The sequence below is a fragment of the Pleuronectes platessa genome, chromosome 15 (genome assembly GCF_947347685.1).
Source record: "Pleuronectes platessa chromosome 15, fPlePla1.1, whole genome shotgun sequence".
NCBI lineage: Eukaryota > Metazoa > Chordata > Actinopteri > Pleuronectiformes > Pleuronectidae > Pleuronectes > Pleuronectes platessa.
Window position 1 is genome coordinate 24,780,332 of NC_070640.1, and position 22,429 is coordinate 24,802,760.

The 22,429-nt window shown below is 39.0% G+C and overlaps 1 protein-coding gene across 3 annotated transcripts; it reads left to right on the forward strand.

Annotated features, from left to right (window-relative positions):
* The first annotated feature begins 3,092 nt into the window (after positions 1 to 3,092).
* Positions 3,093 to 19,156, forward strand: tiprl (TIP41, TOR signaling pathway regulator-like (S. cerevisiae)). 3 transcript variants are annotated; one of them, XM_053441526.1, is made up of 9 exons: positions 3,093 to 3,252; positions 6,550 to 6,677; positions 8,800 to 8,979; positions 10,941 to 11,040; positions 11,169 to 11,300; positions 11,507 to 11,602; positions 11,755 to 11,817; positions 14,466 to 14,612; positions 18,172 to 19,156. In XM_053441526.1, the coding sequence occupies exons 1-8, from the start codon at positions 3,214 to 3,216 to the stop codon at positions 14,595 to 14,597; spliced, it is 870 nt and encodes a 289-aa protein (XP_053297501.1). In that variant the 5' UTR covers positions 3,093 to 3,213; the 3' UTR covers positions 14,598 to 14,612; positions 18,172 to 19,156. The 3 variants fall into 3 exon arrangements, with proteins under 3 accessions (XP_053297501.1, XP_053297500.1, XP_053297503.1); XM_053441525.1 differs by lacking the exon at positions 18,172 to 19,156 and having other exon boundaries at positions 14,466 to 15,073; XM_053441528.1 differs by lacking the exons at positions 11,755 to 11,817; positions 14,466 to 14,612; positions 18,172 to 19,156 and having other exon boundaries at positions 11,447 to 11,576.
* The last annotated feature ends 3,273 nt before the right edge of the window (positions 19,157 to 22,429 follow it).

The window sequence follows — 22,429 nt, forward strand, 5'->3', positions numbered from 1 at the left end:
AAATCGGGACCCGTTTTCCCCCTAACCCATTGACTTTCATCTTGTTCAATTCTGTTTAAAATTGCTTTTGTGAATGTTTTGGCACTACTACACAGCCCTAAATAACAGTTTAAAATTATGATATAACCAAGGGTTCCCCAACTTTAGTAAGACATTGTATTTTTCTCTAACATGGTTACCAGCCATTAAGGGTACTGTTGGATCTTAGGAAGGTTCTAAGTAGAACTTCAAAATGCAAAAAGAAGAAATGGGAACAAGAGACCAAAAGTTGTGAGGAGGCAATTTATTGAAAACAACAATTTAACTCAAATAGGCTGTTCATCAGCTGATCAAAAGTTTAAGACCACAGCCTTTAAAAGCCTAAATCTGTGCAAAAATGTGGATTCCATGTCATTTCCTGTCAAGTTATCACACTGTGAAGATCTCTTGATGGCAAAGGCAAAAAAGCATTATCTTTTTTAAACGTGGTAGGATTGTTGAACTGCATAAACAAGGCCTCTCACAACGTGCCATCGCTGCTGAGGTTGGACGCAGTAAGACAGTCATTTTGCATTTCTCAAAAGATCCTCAGGGTTATGGAACAAAAAAATCAAGTGGTAGACCCAAAAAAATCTCACCGGCGCTGAGCCGGAGGATCCGAATGGCTGTCCGTCAAGACACAGGACGATCCTCGTCCCAAATTAAGGCCATTACTGGTGCTGACTGCAGCCCAATAACCATCAGACGGCATCTGCGAAGGAAGGGCTTCAGAAACAAGAAACGTCTTCAAAGGCCACGTCTCCTTCAACGCCACAAAATTGCCCGTTTAGACTTTGCAAGGGAGCACCAAACATGGGACATTCAAAGGTGGAAGAAAGTATTATTCTCTGACGAGAAAAAATTTAACCTTGATGGTCCTGATGGCTTCCAACGTTACTAGCATGACAAGGAGATGCCACCTGAGATGTTCTCTACGCGGCACAGTGGAGGGGGCGCCATCATGATCTGGGGTGCTTTTTCCTTCAATGGAACAATGGAGTTCCAGGTTGTGCAGGGGCGTCAAACAGCAGCTGGCTATGTGGAGATGTTGCAGCGGGCATCCCTCATGACTGAGGGCCCTCGTCTGTGTGGTAACGACTGGGTTTTTCAGCAGGACAACGCTCCAATTCACAATGCCCGTCTGACCAAGACTTTTTCCAGGAGAATAACATCACTCTTTTGGACCATCCTGCGTGTTCCCCTGATCTTAATCCAATTGAGAACATTTGGGGATGGATGGCAAGGGAAGTTTACAAAAATGGACTTCAGTTCCAGACAGTGGATGCCCTTCGTGAAGCCATCTTCACCACTTGGCACAACATTCGCACTAGCCTTTTGGAAACACTTGCATCAAGCTTGCCAAAACCAATTTTTGAAGTGATCAACAATAATGGTGGAGCTACTCATTACTGAGTCAGTTTTTGACACTTTAATTTCTGTTTTAGGAGATCTTTTTTTTCTTCTGAGCTGTGGTCTTAAACTTTTGATCAGCTGATGAACAGCCTACTTCAGTTAAATTGTTGTTTTCAATAAATTGCCTGCTCACAACTTTTGGGCTCTTGTTCCCATTTCTTCTTTTTGCATTTTGAAACTCTACTTAGAACCTTCCTAAGATTCAACAGTGCAAAATGCAAATTCATGCAATTTTTTAACTGGTCTTAAGATTTTGATCAGGAGTGTATTACGTGCTTGTATGCAGGAGGTGTACAATTGTACAGGTACAATAATCAAGAGTTCTTTCATGTAATATTGGTTTATGTCATTGATTAATCCACCAATAAACATGCATAGCCAGTAACAACCATTGAATCAAAAAATGTGTTTGCAACTTGAGCATTTCCTAATCTACACAAAAACTAACAAACTACATTAAACTGTACTAATACAAGCTTATGAAGTGTCTTACACACCATGCCACTAGAAGGAAACTGAAAATCAAGAACCTGTATTAATTTCATCAGGGCTGAAAAAAATTCTATCTATGATAGATAAATAAATACACTAGTAGCATATCAGTGAACAGCTTTAAGCAACACTTGTCTCTACACTCATATTGACATGGCTGTGAGCCCAAATAAAGGTAAAACAAAAGTTCTTAAAGTGTATGTTTCCTTTCAAAATTACACAAAATCAGTATTTAGTTAAAAAACTATATAGTGTTCATGATAGATAGATAGATAGATAGATAGATAGATAGATAGATTACTTTATTCAACCCGAAGGGAAATTAAATCGTCATAGCAACCGGTATATTTGAATACAATAAAATACAATACAATAGAATAAAATAAACTAAAAATATTGAAAAATATATCAGCGTATGTGTGTTTGTAGGCGTACGGCTGTTTAAGATTTGTTTATTATGTAGGCATATGGTTGATTTATATATATATTTATTTTGTAGGCATACGGCTGTTTTAGATTTGTTTATTATCAGAATCAGCTTTATTGGCCATATATGTGTAAACATACAAGGGAAAAAAATGAGGAAATAATGCAATGGTTTATGCAGAGTCCAAAATGCTTAGATAAATATGGAAAGATGTCACAGGATACTTTATACACATGAGGTATTATGAAGGAATACTGTATGGCTGTTTTTACTTAACAAATGTTTATGTTAGTGAATAATCAATATTCACGAACCTTTTACAGAAGACAAGGAAACAAACTATATAGCCAGTATATGTATAAGATAATTTATGTTTTCATTTTATTAGATTATACATATACACCCACACAATCTTGGCTAAAGTATACTGTATATAAAAAAAAGGAGGGTCTCTCTGGCTCTGAAGGAGGGAGGGGGAGGGAGGAGCACTAAGTTTAATGCAATTCTACACACTCCCCCTTTAATAGAAATATAAAAATAATTTCAATCACGCGATTTTGAAACAGGCACAATAATTTTTCTCTCCACCTAAATGTTTCACATTATTACATTATTTGAAAATGTCGTTTGTATCTTCTTTAAAAAAAATGTCTTTCGTAACTCCTCACGAATTCTCCTTGACATTTTCGCTGGACATCGTGACGTTTTCCATCGGAGTCAAGGAATATTGGTTAAGAAAGTTATTTGGACTTTCCAAAGGCAACTCAGGTCTGCAGCAACTGATACAGAGGAAGTTGCGGAACCATAGAGCGAGCGTTTCTATAACGACCGGACGTTTTTCTCGGGCGGACCAAGTAACCTCCATGACATGGATGTATGAAACAATTGACAGCAATAGCGAGGTAAACTGCTTTACTTTTCTGTATATCTATGTTGCAGCACACAGTTGTGCAGTCTTCCGTTTCTCCTAACATTAACGACTGTGATTAATGTGATGATGTGCAGTGAAGCGGAGCGGTGACAGTACATCAGCGGTACAATCTGGAGGCACAGTAAAGTTTGATTCACATGAAAACGTTCATACAGATCACTTTTCTTCGTGCACAAGTGGAAATACATTTCCAGTAGCTTCTATTGGTTAAATGTTTGCATTAGTACAACGATATACGCACGGGTTGTGGTTAAAACTAGCAGCCAAGCTATTCGAAACTATATTAGATATTTGCTGGATTAAAGGTAACTAAGTAGCTAAAGTTTAGCAATTTTCTAAATGTAATAAAATATATCCCAACCTCGGTTATCTTTCGTAATTGTGAGGTGAGGTTGACCAGTGCACCTTAGAGCAGTGTTGCTGACGGGTCTCTCAGACGGGTTGATACATAGCCGTAGTGCGTTAATGAGTTGATCATACTGAAACTGGTCCTTCTGTTGTCATAGTTCAATTTGACAGCAGTTGTTGCTGGTGGACAAGAGTATGTGAGAGTATTGAGAATACTGGGTTTTGAGGTTTGGTAAAATGTATCAACTGACAAAACAGCCTGAACTGCACATTTCTCTGCTAGGTCACAGCTAAATGCTAACTTCTAAAGCTGTGTCTCAATTCAGGGCCGCATTCTCCGGAAGACCCAGTCTATGCAGCCGACATCCCTCAGTGGCCGCATAGACTGCATCTGCCCAACAAAAACGGTCTGGTCTTGTTATGGGATCACCAGCTTGTCCTGCCCTTACAGCTATCGCCTAGCAACAGAGCTACATTATAATCATTGAAAATAGTTTTTTTTTTAAAAACATATATACTGTTTAGCTAAGTACTTATTAAAAAATTCATTCTTAAGTTTTCGCCTTGCTTTCTACTGCCATTTCCTTTTTGAAATACAGTTTGTGAAAGAAGTGGAATCTGCTCCAGTCACTATTCTCATGTCACACGTCCTCTCCCTCCCTCATTACCCAGTACCCACACAACCAAACTATCTACAAAACTTCTGTAACATATTTCAGACTAACCTTAAACCCGTTCTTTAAAATTATGCGCCAGATACCTGAGGCCTCATTTTCAAACAGTTTTTCAAAATTAATATGAAAGCTGTACATGCACAAGGAGTAATAACACTGCTGGTTTATGAAAAACCAGCAGACGGGAAATTGGTGATGCAGAAATAAGTCAGATTATTAATCCACTGTAAAAAAAATTGTGTGTGAATGTAAAACTATTCTCTAAAGCACTTTTCTTGGTCATTAAGACTAGAAGAGCGCTATATAAATACAGACCATTTACCATTTAATGAGACGCATGGTGTTCTGGGATCACATGTAAGGAGCGATATCGGTTCTACTAACGCATATCTATTTTAAAATGAAACGGGCAAAGCTCTGCTCAACTTGCCTTCACTGACAGCACGCTATTGATGGTAAAACTGTACATTTTTTGTTGATTAAAATGTCTTGTTTAACTAGACATGAGGGTGATGTTCCTTCAGCATTCAAACTGATATATTAATGAGCAGTCAACAATGTAGTGTTCACTGGTTAGTGTAGTGTAAGTTGCTGTTAATTCAACATAGTTACATTTCATTTTTATATAGCCAAATCATATTATACATTATATCAAGGCACTTTACATAAAGGTTGAGACCTTGACAATTATAGAGAAACCCAACAGTTCCCATAAAGAGAGGCACTTTGGCGACTGTGGAGGGAAAATACTCTATGAGAAACGGACTCAATGTGGGCGGCCATCTGCCTTGACCGGTTGGGGTGAGAGGGTGAGAGAGAGGAGATAGAGACCAGGAACACTTGTGCACCATCAGGTTTCAGCTCTGACTAGTTGTTATTAAAACTATCAGAGTGTAAAGATGTTACTGATGACAACAGTAAAAATTAATCAATAATAGGTATTACTGTTAATAATCATAATAATTGTTGTTATCCTGCAGCTCTTGAGCCAGAGATACCTGCAAAGAGAGAGGAAAAAGAGAGAAAAAGTATGGGAGGAAATATAAAACACATAGTTAATGAGACCGAGAGAAGGGGAGAAGTGCTCATTGCATGATAGGAATTCCCCCAGCAGTCTAGACATATAGCAGCATAACTAAGGGATGGTTCAGGACTCACCTGATCCAGCCCGAACTTGAGGTTTTATCACAGACAAACGTTTTAAGTCTAACCTTATATGTAGAGATGGTGTCTGCCTCCTGAACCCAGAGTGGGAGATGGTTCCACAGAAGAGGAGCCTGGTAGCTAAAGACTCTACCTCCCATTCTACTCATTACATTACATTACATAAAGATTTGGCACCACAAAAGAGCCTGTATTTTGGGAGCAAAGTGATGTTTTTGGAAATGTGGTGTTATAAGCTCTTTGCTATATGAAATATACATATATTAGTGTGTTAACGTAAGCTTCTTCATCTTTTTGTATTTCTATGTGTTCATTTCGTACTGCCTATCTTGTTGATTACTAACTTTATTTAGTATTACACTGTAATTAGACTGCTTTGTGGCCATTCACTGACTCTTTGCAGGTCCAGAGCTGCTCCAAACCAACAACACAACCTTAAGAGCTCCAAACTCAACCTAGCTCAGTCCGCTCAGTCTTTCCTTTCAACAGTTAATGCAGACCACTAGCAGACGGCCTCTTGTACACTGCTCAAAAATATCAAGGGAATACTTAATGGTCACAGTATAACACCAAGTCAGTTAAACTTCAGGGTTATCTATGTATAAATGAAAGTGACAACAGGTTCAAAGGAAACACAAAAGCAAACCCCCTTTTTGGGGGTTGTGGTGGCCAAATACAATTGCTATCTCCTTATCCTTCCTGACGGAACCTTCTCTAGTTGTGTTTTCTGCTAGTGTCCTTGTTACTACTGGTAACAGAAGTTTGATTAACCTGTGATTTCATATTACCACATTTTAATTTCGGTGTGAGAGATGAAAGATTATCAACATGAATATTTAGTTTATTGAGATCTTATGTGTGATTCAAGTGTTCCCTTAATTGTTTTGAGCAGTGTATATGTTAAACATATATTTGCAAGAAGGAATGAGAAATGACATTCATTAATACGAGTTTGTAATTCAGCACAAACTCAAAAACTTACAAACAAAACATAAATCAAGCCTGACTATGAATATCAAATCTGATTATGAGCTTTGTCAGTCCAGTCTGTTTGAAAAATCTGCTGATGATCTCTCTTGTAGTCAATGCTGGCCACTCTGTCCACGATGATGTCTCATGGTTTCAAGAGCAGTAAGCAGAACTTTACCTTTGGACAATGGAAAGTGACTGCTGCCAAAAATCACATTATGAAATCCAAAGACGTCGAAAGGTAAGATGTTCCCCATGCTTTATTCGTATTATTTTAGATTGTAGTGTTATTTTTTAGATTTTTTTCGAAAGTTTACTTGATAAACTCTAATGGGTTTCTGCTGGGTTCTGCCTTGTCTCGACTTATGCTGACTAAGTACATTGGTTCAGACATTTCCAAGCACTTTTACCTTTGGCTCACTTTCTTATTTGATATATTTTTTAATTGATCAACTGTAATTTTTACACATCCATATAATTTCAATATCCCATAATGACAAAGTACAAATAACTGTTTTAGAGTTTTTTTAACTCGTCAAAAATAATAACAGGAAAGTGTTTAGACTGTTTCACTTGCAAATAGTTGCATATGAGTTGTAAAATCAAGGACCATGAAGGGATTATCATGTGTAACAAAAATCAACCCAGGTGTTTGACAGAAAGGTTGTCATGGTTAGCACGATTGCATGGAAAGGTCATATTGACTTAATAGTGACATTTTTCCATGCATGTACAGTATGTCTGTTTATAACATTGAACACTGAGCATAGATCTGAGAAATAGCTTTTAGGATCATAGTGATTCGTAGTAAGTGGAATTCTAATGAGAGATTAACAGTGCTGAATACACCCCACATTTTTTATCAATTATATGATTGCATAGGCTGTGTGGCTCAAGAGAAAGAGCCTGTTGTCCACTAATCACAAGATCGGCAGCTCGATTCCTGTCTCCCCTATTTCGCATTCGGCAGGATGCTAAACCCCAAATTACCCCTGATGGTTCTACAGGCAATGTATGATTGATTTGTGATAGAGAATATGCTCCACATAGAAAGACTGTATGAATGGGTGGCTTTGAGTGGTCATCAAAACTAGAATAGGGCTATATGTATAAAGACTGTTTTAAACCATTAACAGGATAGGAGAATAACACAGTAATTGGCCTCATTCACCAGACATTCTTAAGAAGAATTTGGCAACAGTGGATGTTCGCATTTGTCAGCTATGGCCAGAGATTACTAAGAGTTATTTCTTGCTTGTCTTCGTGACAACTGCTTCTTGGATTCTGCGGGAGGGTCAAGTGAGTGATGGTGCCTCATTGAGTTCTCCATGGTTGCGCGTTTTGCAAAGCAATTCAGCGCCAGAACACTAGGTGGAGTAACGTTTTTTGTCGAAGACGAACTTAGAGACGCCTTCTTTGTGTGTGGCAGTTGTTGTCGACTGTTTATTTACATCGCCACTGCTGCTCCTCATAGCCTTTTTCTGTACGACAAATTTGTCCCTGATCTTCCTCCACAGCTTCGTACACTGGTTGACATGCAAACCGACGTTAGCCGAGATCTCCTTCCAGGAATTGCAGGCCAGCTGTGCATCCTTATATTCCGTCAATGACGGGTTATACAATAGGTCATACTTTCGGATTTTCTGCCAAACGCTCTTCTATTTGGTCCATATTCGTTCTTCTAAATCTTCCGTGGTTTCCGCCGGTATTATGGGGCTTGATCTTCATCCAGTGCTACTGACTGCCCTTCTGAGCAGATCTAGAGAGGTCTTTAACCGCTTACCGGTGGGCCTTTCCTTGCAATCCCATCTCCAGGAGTAGACTTGATGTTGATACGGCTACAAACCCTCTGCAGCTAACATAGACTAGTCAGACTTTTGCATTCCAGCCACGTCGACTGCAAGTTCAGTGTACCACAGTTTTTTGCACTCGCAGGCATCTCCACTGCATCCTCAAAGGGTACAGTAAGTTTGATTATATAAATGAACTGGAGTGAGACCGACCATAGCACAAGGTCTGCTCGGCCTTAATGGTGAAGCTCTGTCTGAATGTCTCCGTCTCCCACAGCTCTTTCCAATAGATCTTTCCCATCTCCACTCCCTCCCCATCTCATCCGTCGTGTATTGAAAGGGAGTCCCCATTTTTTGTGTATGTGCTGTATCAGGTTGTCAGCATAAAGTCAGTAGGGTGTTGGTTCTTTCATGTAATGACATTATCATCACTTAATGTCATATCACATTAATGAATATTCCTTATTACTTGAATAAAAACTTGTATGATTCAATCCTGAACTGAAGTACGGGTGTAATTGTTGATAAGTTGTTGTAGTAGCGAGAACAGCTGTTTTCTGTTTGCCTTCCCAGGTTAGCAGAAGAGATGAACATGCCTTCCCTTCCAGAGATGCTGTTTGGAGACAACTTCTTACGTATCCAACACCTAGATGGCTATGGCATTGGATTCAATGCCATTGATGCCCTTAGGAGAGTAAACAACATGGAGGATGCTGTCAAGGTGGCCTGTGCTCAAGAATGGCAGGAAAGCAGGCAAGATGAGCATGGCAATGTGATACAAAAGAAAGTAGCTTCATATTTGCCATGTGAAAATGTGGCCAACCATTCATACATTGAGAACCAAAGAAAAACCATACTTCTTTAAAATGACAAATGATAGAAAATGAAAAAAAAGTTGGCACAAACTAAACAGTGTAACAGAGTTTCAGTACAGACGGTTTGATATCAGGATATTTTTTGTTGGCACAATTAAGCAAAATTCGCAGTACCCCTCCTTCTGAATGAATGTAAGTCTCTCCACAAACAATTATATTTGAGGTTCTGCCATATATGCCACTAATGAACCTTCAGAGACCTGTATTGTTAGTAGGGTTGCAAAATTCCGGGAATATTCAAAGTTGGAAACTTTCATGGGAATTAACGGGAAATTGTGTGGGTAATTTATACTAACTGTAGTTACCTTGTCTTATACAGACATAAATATAAACATTTGTTTTGTCATAGGCTGATTTGAGCCCTGAGGAAACTTTGGGCACTTGACTATATGCTTCTGGATCTGTGTCATTCTTAACATAGGTCTTTGCACAGTATTTGCAAATGTAAACAGCCTTTCCTTCTACATTGGCTGGGGTGAAATGTCTCCACACATGAGATAGTGCACGTGGAATTGTTCTGTAGAATAAGATGAGAAAAAAGCTTGTAAAAAAACACTAATGCAATGCTAGAGATATAAATAGTTGGCCAAACAATTGGAATCGTCTTTAAAAATATTTTACAATTGATGGACTAATGAATAGAAAGAGGCTAGATGGCCAGATGAACAATCCTCAATCAGCATGTTAATATATTTCCCCCAGTAATATCATCGAAACTTACCTGACTAGTCCTGCACACTACAACAGGCCTCAATAGCCCTGCTGTAGTGTGCAGGATGCTGGGAATTATCTGCGTGATGTGATGGAGAAATGCACAGTGCAGGGTTGAAATTCACCGAGCAGCATGTTCTGCATTCCACATCTTTAATATGGAGTTTTAAATAATGATTTTTTTGCTCAGCATTTAATTTGCGTATATATATTTTTTCAAAATTCCCCAAATTCCCGAGCTGAATATTCCCATGGAAAGTTTCCTGAAAGTTTCCGGAAATTTACCGGAACGTTTCCGCCCCTTTGCAACCCTAATTGTTAGCAATCAGAGAGTTAAAGAGGAACCATCATATAATGGTGGTGGACCACGACCGAGGTCGGCGGCTGATGATGGATCCTAATAAGCGGCAGTGGACAATGACTGTGGACTATAGTGGCATACGATCTGGATGGCGGATCATGATCTTGCTGGATGCTGACCATACACTATGATTGCAGCAGGACTGCTTGACATATAGTTCTGCAGTTATCCTTCAAAATGTTTACCCTCATCAATGCTGCTAAAAACTTTAATCTTGATGATGTTTTCCTACACCTGACATCTATTGCACTTCTGTCCGTCCTGGGAGAGGGATCCCTAACATGTGGCTCTCTCTGAGGTTTCTACGTATTTTTACCCTGTTAAAAGGGTTTTAGTAGTTTTTCCTTAAGGGTTAAGGACAGAGGATGTCACGCCATGTTAAAGCCCTATGAGACGAATTGTGATTTGTGAATAAAAATTTGATTGATTGACATACAATAAATCCCAATAGTTGAAAGTTTTCTACCCTGTCGTGGCTGTAGGAGGTGCATGTTCAATAATAAGAAATGAGTTCTACTATTGGAGAAATGATTTACATGTCTGATGTCAATACATAATAAATAATAGGACAACAGGAGTTGAACAGTGTCAATCTCTTGTCAACTATACACTGAGAAAATAGGACATCACATGCAGGGACGCTGTCAGAATTAACTTGCATAATAAAATAAATTCCTACTTGAAACTTTTCCAAAAGATAAGTAAAGCAGCAAGCTCCAAGTATTTCATCTGCAATTTAAACATGAATCCATGGCATCTCATTCCAGGGCTGATTCTGAACACTCAAAAGAGGTGGTGAAACCTTACGACTGGACATACACCACAGACTACAGAGGCACTCTAATGGGAGAAGATATGCAGATAAAGGTATGGGGTCATTTTCATTAATGGATTCTAACACAAAACCCGCAACATCTTTTGTTATGTTTATTATTGAGGCTTAACGCACCTCTGCTTTTGTCTGCGTTAAAATTGTACCTGTTGCTCCTCTGAAGGTGACTGAGACAGCAGAGCGTATCGATATGGAGAAGCTGAAGGCTCGAGAACAGATCATGTTCTTTGATGACGTGCTGCTGTTTGAGGATGAGCTGCATGACCACGGAGTGTCAATGATCAGTGTAAAAATTGTGAGTGGTGTTATAAGATTTAAGAGGAAAACACAATTAAGTCAAGCATTTACTTGATTTAATAAAAGCTTATTACTAATGCAGTAATCTTTTTAGCTTTCATTTATTCAGGGCCTTTTCACTTAGAGTCCACTTCTTTTTTGTAGGGAACACACTCACACAGTTATACAAATTCACACTGAAATATGTGTGTCTTGATGATGCAGAGGGTGATGCCCACCAGTTTCTTCCTGTTGCTGCGTTTCTTCCTACGTGTGGATGGAGTGCTGATAAGAATAAATGACACTCGACTGTATCATGAGGCAAGTAGTTTTCCTTTAGCCAGGATAAACTTCATTGCAGTGTTTCATAATAAGCTATTAATAACATTGAAAATGTGGCAGAAGTTATACCATATTAACTATGATAAAAGCTCTAATGAGTAATGAATGATAATTATCCTTTTTTTTTCCAGGCTGGAAATAATTACATGCTACGAGAGTTCAGCACCAGAGAAAGCAAAATAGCGGAACTAAAGGTGAGTTCTAATGACAAGGTATAAGGCACAGCTACAGAGCACGAATCTCCTTAGCTGTGATCATACCTCTGCTCATGGTTTGTAAGATAGGTTTGTAAATAAATGGTGTTTTCGGGCATTTAAGTTAATTCAGGTCCACAGGAATAATAGTTTGATGATATAATCTGCTTTGAATCCAGTACTGTCCTCTCCCCAGATTTTTCCAGGGCAGTGACCTCTCATGGACCATGAGAGGTCACTGTCATTACCAGATGCAGTTTTTATGCTCAGTCTTCATGAAAGTGTAATTTTGTATGTATTGTTTTTTTTTATCACTTTTTGGATGTTTTTTAGGTGGGGAGATTGCAACCCCTTTCTATATTTAAAGATGTTTGCTGGTGTTAAATTTGAATGTCATCCTCGATCCTTTTCCATTCATCCACTGACTTCAGGTTGCTGACCTGTAATCCCTTCCAATTGGAGGCTGTTACAACCCAGTTTTTGTCTAGGAGGAAGGGAAGCAACACAGCGCCGATGGTGTCTGGCAATGCTAAATAATTTACATAAACAAAAGGTGAACATTGAACAAATTTAAGACACAAAGGGTAAGGGGCGGAGGGTGATGGCAAATCATTAAAAAAAAAAGACAAACCCTCTTTCTTAACCCTGGCCCGGTAGATTCACAAAAGAAAAAACTGTCTGCTAATTAAACTAAACTATCCTTTATATAGGGTTAAGGACAGAGGTTTTCACACCATGTTAAAGCCATATGAGACAAATTGTGAATTGTGAATATGGGCTATACAAATAAAATTTCTTTGATTGATTGATATAAGTTACAAAATACATTCAGGCCGCCATCCATATGGCTTAGTGAACTAACAACAAAACAAACCCTTAATCCCTGAACAAGGTAACATTCACTATATTTCAAAAGCAAGTCAATACTTAATGTGCACACACAAATGAACATACGACGTCGACATGAGAAAGGAGAACTCATTAGCCGCTGATCATCCGTGGGCTGGAGGTGGAGAGGGTGAGCAGCTTCAAATTCCTCGACGTCTACATCAGTGATGACCTCACCTGGACTCTAAACACCACCCAGCTGGTCAAGAAAGCACAACAACAAGCGGCTGTACTTCCTGAGGAGGCTGAGGAAATTCAGGATCTCACCAAAGATCCTCAGTAACCTCCACAGCTGCATCATTGAGAGCACCTTGACTAGCTGCAGCACCTTTTGGTATGGGAACACCACTGCAATGGGCCGCAAGCGCCTGCAGAGAGTGGTCAAGAACGCTGAGAGGATCATCAAGATATCTACCACCACAGCGTCCAGAGAAGCGCCCGCACCATTGTTAAGGACTCCGACCAACCCCAACACGGACTGTTCACACGTCTGGCAGAAGGTACAGAATAGTAAAATGCAGGATGTCCAAACTGAGGAACAGCTTCTATCCAACAGCCATCAGACAGTTATATACTCAATGGCCCTGACACCACCCTGGACTACCAGACAGATCCTTCTAAAAAGCACACACATGCACACACAGCACACCAGCTGTTGAATGGCCAGAGAAAAGGGCCAAAGAGCATACTTGGTTTATTTGCTCGAGGTCCTGATGATGTTAGGTGTTAATCCATTCACCCGCGGAACAAGAAGCATGAGGTGTGGGTCCTGGAGAGAAAGAGTACACACAAACAGACAACACTGGGGTTGCAGAACGCTCTATGCGCCTGCATAGTACCACTGGGAGGCGTTCTCTAAGTTGTGAACAGCGCTTCATATGCCTCCACATATGAAAGAGGAAGTGAACCGAAGAAAGGCTATATGTAGTCTGTTCCTAAGGCCACTCTGTTGTTTTTGTTTGTTTGTCTGATTGTTAGGCTGCCGTTTGGTTTGTATAGCCCTAGACAAAGTAAGCAGAATTATGCAATGTGTGCATAAAAGGCTCAAATCTGCAAGACATTCCTCACGCATGGGATGATTTTACAGTTAAACAATTGTGGGAACAATTCTCAAAGTCTGCGAGATCTTGATGGTGGACATTGGGAGTGGAAGTTAAGTTAATTTAACAAATAGCCATATAAAAATATTTCTTGTTAGTATAGACCCCAGTTAAACACCACTGTAAACATCCATCTTAATAATAAAAACAAAGCTATTGATATCTCTCCGATAGCGGCAGTAGAGCAGACCATTTTCATCTTTGTTATGGTTGATAATTTAGTTTAGCTGTTGTATTGGCCTTAAAAAATAGGCTACTAAGTGTATGTAAGGTTGTTTGGTCGCAGTTTTCTTTAATAAGGTCTGTCTGTAAAAACCCTTGGCCCTCATCACAACATAAAGACTTCCTACATTACCAATATTTGCAAAATCTCTATTGGAAATTAGATGAAAAGATAAAAAAATATAATGTAAATTTGCTAAAATCTTACCTATGGTACAGCATTTTCATGCAAATGTTATATGCACCATGCATTTTAATTTAAAATTGTAATTTTGGTGATTGACAGTAATTATATATTAAACTTTAAATGAAACGTTGATTCTTTACCAAATTTATGCCTTTGGTACCAGAATCTAAATTAAATTCTTGAGGATTAATTAAAGGCTCCTGCCCTTTATTCATTGTTGTCATTCTAACAAATGTTACTTTCTCTTCCAGAATGTTCCTGCTGCACTGTACACTGATCCAAATGAGATCGCCCAGCACTTGTCACTGAAGCTGACAGTGTATGAGAAACTGGAATTTCCCGTGCCACATGCTCAGACAGCTGTTAATGAAGTTCTCCAGTGACCAGTACACTATAAGGTGCACACTGATGTGTTGTATAATTAAAAACAGGAATAAATTGCACATCATTAATCTTACAGTAACATGACCATTGATCTCCTCTTTAATTATCTGAGGATTTTTTTTATATGTGACCACTATGTTGATGTGCTCTTGAAATTCGGCCACCTTTGAGAGTTTGATTGGTTTTTCAGTGTATCAACATGCATTGTCTACTTTCAGCATTTGACAAACTTTAAAGCTTGGAAGGATAGTTGTATCCATTCTTTTAATATTAGTGTATTCATGACACATTTGTAAGACACTGCACAAAATGGAAAAAAAGTCGGGCATAAAATAAATGTGTAAATATGGTTGCTTTTCAACAGTGACTTATGGAAGTTGAAAAGTTTAGTTTCCACTTGCAAGTCAAACACCTTTAGAATCTATGTGATCATGTCTACCATATGGCCAAATAAATTTTGTTTGTGCAAATATAACTAGCTTGATTTACTTGCACTGTAATCTTGTTTTCTTTTCAGAAATGTTCTTGAATGAACCTGTGAAACCACACCAAAAAGAGTCTAAGATAACAAGATTGATAAAATAACTAGACTTGCCAGCATACATGAGTGGGTCCTCACCTGGCCACAGTGGAGAAGTGGCCAACGATTATATATACAGGTTATTCCAAAGAAATTTGAACCAGAGGGACTACTTCCAGCTGCCAAATATTGTCCTTGTGGTGTGTTTATGTAGTGACTCTCATTTTATATGTCAAGTTTGAGGCAGATTGGAGCATGCATAGTGACATTACAACTAGGGTTGAGCCGAATACATAGATAAAACAAGTTTCCGGTAAGGATAATGTACTTTTAAGAGCACGAATACCATCCGAGTTAAATGTCACACATTTTCCCTGATAGGCCAGCCACACACAGAGCCAGTTATTTAACTTATCAATTCAATGCACAATATTCACAGCATGCATATTTACAGCATCTGTTCACAATACTTAGCTTCTCAGTTCAACTATTTGTTCTGCAGAGGAGCTGCTACTGCAGCACAAGGGTTTTACATATAGGTTTTGCCTTGAATATGGCCATAAATATGACTCTTTCCTTGTATTAAAGTAGTCCTGTGTACTTAAAAAAATACCACTACTATAGAGTATGATGCCGTGCACCTCCTGCTCCTGCAAATATTTCTAAATAAAAACCTTTTTAAACAAAAGAATAGATTTGGTCAACAGAAATGCTGGGATGCTTTTATTTTGACACACATACAGAAAGTGTTGCAACCTTTTATAAATAAATTCAACAGATAAACATTAAAACTCAGGTGAAAATAATTTTCTCTGTTTATTGTGCTGTGAAGCACAATAAACAGAGAAAATTGTTTGTTTATCTGTGTATGTTACTAACGTATTTTTGACACCTGCAAAAGCCGTTTCAAAGTAAAGGCACTCCAGCGGCACACTTTCCAAATCCATTTGTTCGAACGGAGCTTTGATTGTTATAGGAGAACGAAAAATGCTCGTCTTCATACCATAGTGTCCTAGTGTAAGTTTAGTACATAATCCTGGATTCAAGGAAATGCAGTAGATAATCCAGGCTACGCCCCCAGTATCGGACACACTGTCCATATAAACAACAGACAAACGACACGCAGCTGATCTGCTGTACAACCTCAGTCACTAAGTCCACGGGGGATCGACAGTGAAGACTGTCGAGATCGACCATTTGATCACGATTGATGGATTGACAACTACTACTATACAAAAAAGTAAATGATTAGGATAACCCTTTTTGAGGTGGAGCAAATTAAAAAGCTAGGGATAGCATGTAGCTATATTATAAAACATGATACTTCCTGTCACAGCTAGGGGGCGCTGTGACTATTATAGTATATTGACATATAGATGTCTTCTGGGCTGTACCCTTATTATACATATGAAGTTTAATAGTAATTGGAGCTAAAAGATGGAAGTCACAGCTACTTGAAGTTGCATGCAGAGTCATAGAATTTCACGCCATGGACACGGATAAATCATCTTTGCGTACTATATTTGATCACAGGGTTCCTCAGGGTTCTAGGCTCGGCCCAATTTTATGTACCTTATATATGCTTCTATTAGGAAACATTATAAAGGAACACTGCAGAATTTCCCTGCTATGCGTATGATACCCAGCTATACTTATCAATGAAACCAGAACAAAGTTATCAACTAACTAAACTTCAAGCATGTAAGAACATTAAAACCCGGATGACCTACAAGTTTTTCAGATTTCAACACCATAATTCCCCAGAGATTAATCACGCTGAGCACTGGACCCCTTATTAACAGCCAACTGCTGTTTTCATTGCTTGCACACAACTGTGCAGCCAGACACAAGGGGAATCTAATCGAACAGTTCGCAGATGATACCACAATACTAGGACTGGTACACGGAAAATAGGACACAATGTAAAAAAAGGGAGTCCGCCTGGTGCTCAATGTCTAAGTGGACATGATCATCTACTTCAGGAGGACACAGTCTGAGCAAACATCTCTCAGCATCAGCGGCTCTATATTATAGATAGTAAAGGATATCAGGCTCCTCTGAGAGCAGATCTCTGAAGACCTCAACTGGTCAAAGAACACAACTCTGATTGTGAAAAAGGCCCAGCGAGGACTGAACTTTCTAAGGAAACTGAAACAAACATTATTTCCAACCAGAATCTTCACTACTTGCTACAGAGGCATGGTGGAGGGTGTGCTGTCATCTTGCATCTCAACCTGGCATCCCAATTACAATTAGTCCGACAAAAAGTCCCTGCATAGGATAGTGAGGGGAGCTGAGAAGGTCATTGGATTCCCCCTACTCTTTGTCAAGTACCTCTTGCAGAGCTGGTGCCGGATCACAGAACTGAACATTCTTAGAGACCTCCCCCATAAACCTTTTGAAATGCTACCATGAGGCAAATGGAGCAGGAGCCTTAAAACAAGCACTCCCAGACTGCTAAACAGCTTCCTCCCATAGGCTGGGATTTTCTACACTAAGTTTGCACTTAACTCACAGCGACTAGTTGGGCACTAAATTCACTGTGTATTTGACTATTTAACATCTTAGTTTTAAGATGGATATTTTATCACTACACTAACAATAGATAGGACTCAGAGACAATGTGTGTGTTTTATTTTGTATTTGTATGTGTAATCTCCTTTTTTTAAATCGTATTTAGTCATCCCAGGGAACCGCCATTTTATTCTTCCTGCACTATTGTTGTATGTCTGGTAAAATGACAATAAAGTCTGATTTGATTTGATTTCAAGTTATAATGCTTGCACTTAAATACCTCAGAAATGCACTAATGTTATGGCTACTCTAGATGAAACTGCCCTTGCCTCCAACAAAACCTTTGATTCTCATATTAAATATATTTTTGATAAAGCTTATAGTCAAATGTGCTCCTATAGGTCTAGAATATCAAGAGACAAATTACAAACAGAGCCTCTCTTTCCTCCTCTTCCCCTTCATTACATCAATGTCTCATCAATACATATGATTGTTGACTTGACTTATTCCCCAGAGTCCTTGTGCTTTATCTTTTACAGATCCAGGATCCCCGATGCAGCCACATCGTGAACGTGAATCTTGACCATGATGATGGATGGCAGATTGTGATCATGGATCGTCATCATGGTGGCAGCTGAACATGGATTTTCAATACATCTATATTGCTCCCTTCATCTTTTCTTTTCTACGAAGATTAAAATACAAATACATTGATAAACATCTTCATTTTAGTTAGACACTGCCTTTTCTTATCAATAGTGTAAATATTTCTATTTTATTGATGTGCTCTGCTACTTGCAGCATCTGTTGCACTTCTGTTTGTCCTGGGAGAGTGATCCCTCACGCATTGCTCACTCTTATGTTTCTGTTTTTTTTCCTCCTGTTGATAGACGGGAGGAGGGGGGGTTATTTTGTAATTTGTGTATGTGGTCCACGTTTCCCGTATTTTTTGTATTGATCAGATCTTAGGCAGAAAGTTAACTTCTCCATGCAGTGTATTTCATTAACATTATCGGCCACATCGTCCATCATACAGCTTCTTGCTCGCCACCAGTAATACTTTTTAAAGGTACTCATCGTGAGTCCTGAAATTATCTTGGATTTTGCCCAAGTATAGTGTGACAAAATAACAGTCAACTTCCATTCCAAAGATATTCCTTATTTCTTTTGCAACCTTTTGCCAATATGATTGATCAGAGGTCAGCCCTAAAGGATATGGTCCGCCATTGATTAACCACACTGCCTCTTGCAGATATCTTGACCCCGATAACCCTGCTGTACAAATTTCTGAAAATTGTAAAATGTTCCTTTATCATGATTCTTGCCACGACATTGAGTTGTTAGTCCTAACTTGACACTCCCAGATATCACGCCAGTCCTTCAGAAATGTTCAGCCAGAGTTAATCTCCCATTTTTGTTTGACCTGAACGGTACAATAATGGTTATATATTTTGGATATATGATGTTTGTTGTCACTATTCTAATAAGAATCAATAAATATATTGACCAGATTGGCCCACTGCCCTCCGATTGTTTAGTTTCTTTATTAAAATAGTCCCTAGCCTGGAAGTTTCGGAAAAAGTCTAGATTTTCAAGGATAAAGTCATTTGAAAGATGGGTAAAATGCTGTAAACCAGTGGTTATAGTACAGTAAGCTGGTACTGCATTGTATGTCCACCGCTTAAAGGGCTGGATGTGACTTTGAGGTAGAGCGTAGTCCTCCAACCAGAAGTTCGGTGGTACAATCCTCAGTCTTACTCCTCTGCATGCGTGTTCTTGGGCAAGATACTGTACCCCTAAATTGCCCCTTATGGATGTTGAATGCCTCAAGTTTAAACATTTTGCAAGTCTTGAACTATAATCTGAGGGCAACCTTATTCCAATTGGTTTTATTTATCCAGATAAGTATTCGTATGACTGTAATAACCTAATATAGACTGCTGGTTATTCGAATTGCTATAATTCCAAATCTTTCCATCTGGCTTAATAGGGTTGCAACATCATACTAGTGGTTCCAGCAGGGGCAGCAATGAAATAGTCCTAAATGCATGGAAGAGAGAATCCACCCCTTTCTTCAAGTAATTGTAATGTCCCATAAACCAGGGCCTTCTTACTGTGCCACACAAATCTTGAAATCATCCTATACCGTTCACTGAAATCTTTAGGGGGAACTGCAACAGGAAGTGACTAGAATAGGTACAGACATATCTAGAGGCAGTAATGTTAAGATCAGTTAAATTCTGCTTTAATTTTCTTAATAACACATCCATAGTTACTGTCATATATTGTGCTGATATGTTCTTTCATTACATGGTCTACCACATGCAATGTCCGCCTAATTTTTCCTGTGTTTGTCTTTCTTGAACAAATCCTGTTTGGTTGGCTTCTATTAGTTCAGAGACAATATGTTAAAGCCTTCTGGTGATAATCAATGCAAAAAGTCGGTATTTAAAATAGATATTGGTCTATATCAGGGCATTGCAGTTTTGGCCTGTCATGTAGCTCAACCCTTGGGACAAACATCACATTAAAAATGCTGTCTTTCAAGGTTCACTGCATTTCCAGATCTAACTACACTTTTATATAGGGGAAATTGTGGGGGGCTGTGGCATTTTTGTTAACAAAAATCCACTGCCTCACAACATCATGGGCCAGGCAGGTAAATGATGGAGCGAATGAAGCAGGGACACACTGATAAGAGGAAGTTTAGAAAAAATTGCCAGGAGGAATATTTTATTACAGAAATAAATTCAACCGCAGTTTTTCTCATTTGCAGACAGAGAGTTGATGTTTTAAAAGAATATAAAGTGCATCCGGTGCTTATTCCAAAATGGATCAAATTCATTTATTTCCTTAAAATTCTACATAAAATACCCCATAATGACAAAGTGAAAAAAATCCCATGTACATAAGTATTCACAGCCTTTGCCATGACACTAAAAATTGAGCTCAGGTGCACCCTGTATCGACTGATCATCCAGTCCACCTGTGGTCAATTCAGTTGATTGGACATGATTTCGAAAGGCACACAACTGTCTATATAAGGTCCCACAGTTGACAGTGCATGTCAGAGCACAAACCGAGCCATGAAGTCCAAGGAACTGTCTTAAGACCGCCGGGACAGGATTGAATGTCCCAATGAGCACAGTGGCCTCCATCATCCGTAAATGGAAGAAGTTTGGGGCCAGCAGGACTCTACCTAGAGCTGGCCGCCCCGGCCAAACTGAGCGATCGGGGGAGAAGGGCCTTAGTCAGGGAGGTGACCAAGAATCCGATGGTTACTCTGACAGCTCCAGCGTTGCACTGTGAAGAGAGGAAAACCTTCCAGGAGGACAACCATCTCTGTATGGTTGTGCACCGACGCTCACCATCCAACCTGATGGGGCTTGAGAGGTCATGCAAAGAAGGATGGGTAAAACTGCCCCAAAATAGGTGTGCCAAGCTTGTAGCATCATACTCAAAAAGAATTGAAGCTGTAATTGCTACCAAAGGTGCTTCCACAAAGCATTGAGCAAGGCTGTGAATACTGTACATTATGTTTCGTTTTAAATTTTTAATAAATTTGCAAAAAATTCTAAAGAACATTTAGTCATTATGGAGTATTGTGTGTAGACTTTTGAGGGAAAAGATGAATTTAATCCATTCTGGAATAAGGCTGTAACTTATCAAAATGTGGAAAAGTGAAGCGCTGTGAATACTTTCCGGATGCACTGTAATATCCATCGCCACTACAAAACAAAACATCCCCTAATTATTTTGAAGTAGCAGTGAGGACCGAAAGGATAGGAAAGTCACCTGCATCGGCAGGTGACTTCTAAAGTCCGCTCCATTAGCCTCCACTCCAATCACCAGCCGGACCTGAAACTCGGACAAGGTTAAAACCACAGAATAGGATGAATAGCAGGATTCTCAGGCAGGGAGGGAGAACAAGACCATAAAACACATAAACACACACATACACACAATATGAATCAGAGTCATAACACTACTCACATACGTAGTATGGAGGGTTTTGGTTTTTTACGTTTGAAGAAGTGGTCACCAGTCACTTCAACTCACTAGTCTGATCCGTCTGAACTGCTGCCGGTCAATCATCCAGGAGTCGATGTGTCATTTAAACAGAAACAACCCCAAACCTACGGCTTTTTAAACTTTATTATCAAAAATATGTCAGGATGCTGAACAGGACGACATGCTTTTTAAGAACGTAATGTCAAGTAGGTTTTGATATGGATAGCCAAGTAGACTACATAATGGCTAACTCTGCTACATGGCAATATGTACTGAGTTCCGAATTGGGCACAACCTCCAGCTTTGACAACTGAATGTGTGACAAAGGTTTTTGGTCTTCAAGCTGATTCATTTTGACTTCCCTGCAACTGTCCTTGTAACAATTGTGTGTTATTTGGTTGATTCAATACTATTTTATGTTTTGTGTTACTCCAACAGTAAAACTAAAGTAGCCCTTGCATCTATTAAGCAGCTTGCAGCAATCACACACATTATGTTACAGCAAACGCAAATTAAAGTTAATCATTTATTTTTCAAATTTTGTATTTGTATAAATTAATTAATCTTTAGTGATCATTCTACATTATTGTATCTGCAAATTAAATATTTTGAAAAAACATTTTTGTGGATATCAACTCATAGAGCACATAATTGACAGTGCATGATTGTGCATAATTCACTAAATTAAAGAAATACGCTGTTTTAAGACCTGGGAGCTCCTGAAGAGACTCTTTATCCTGCTAACTTTACTCCACCTGGACAATTGAACTGAAATTAAGATGCTGG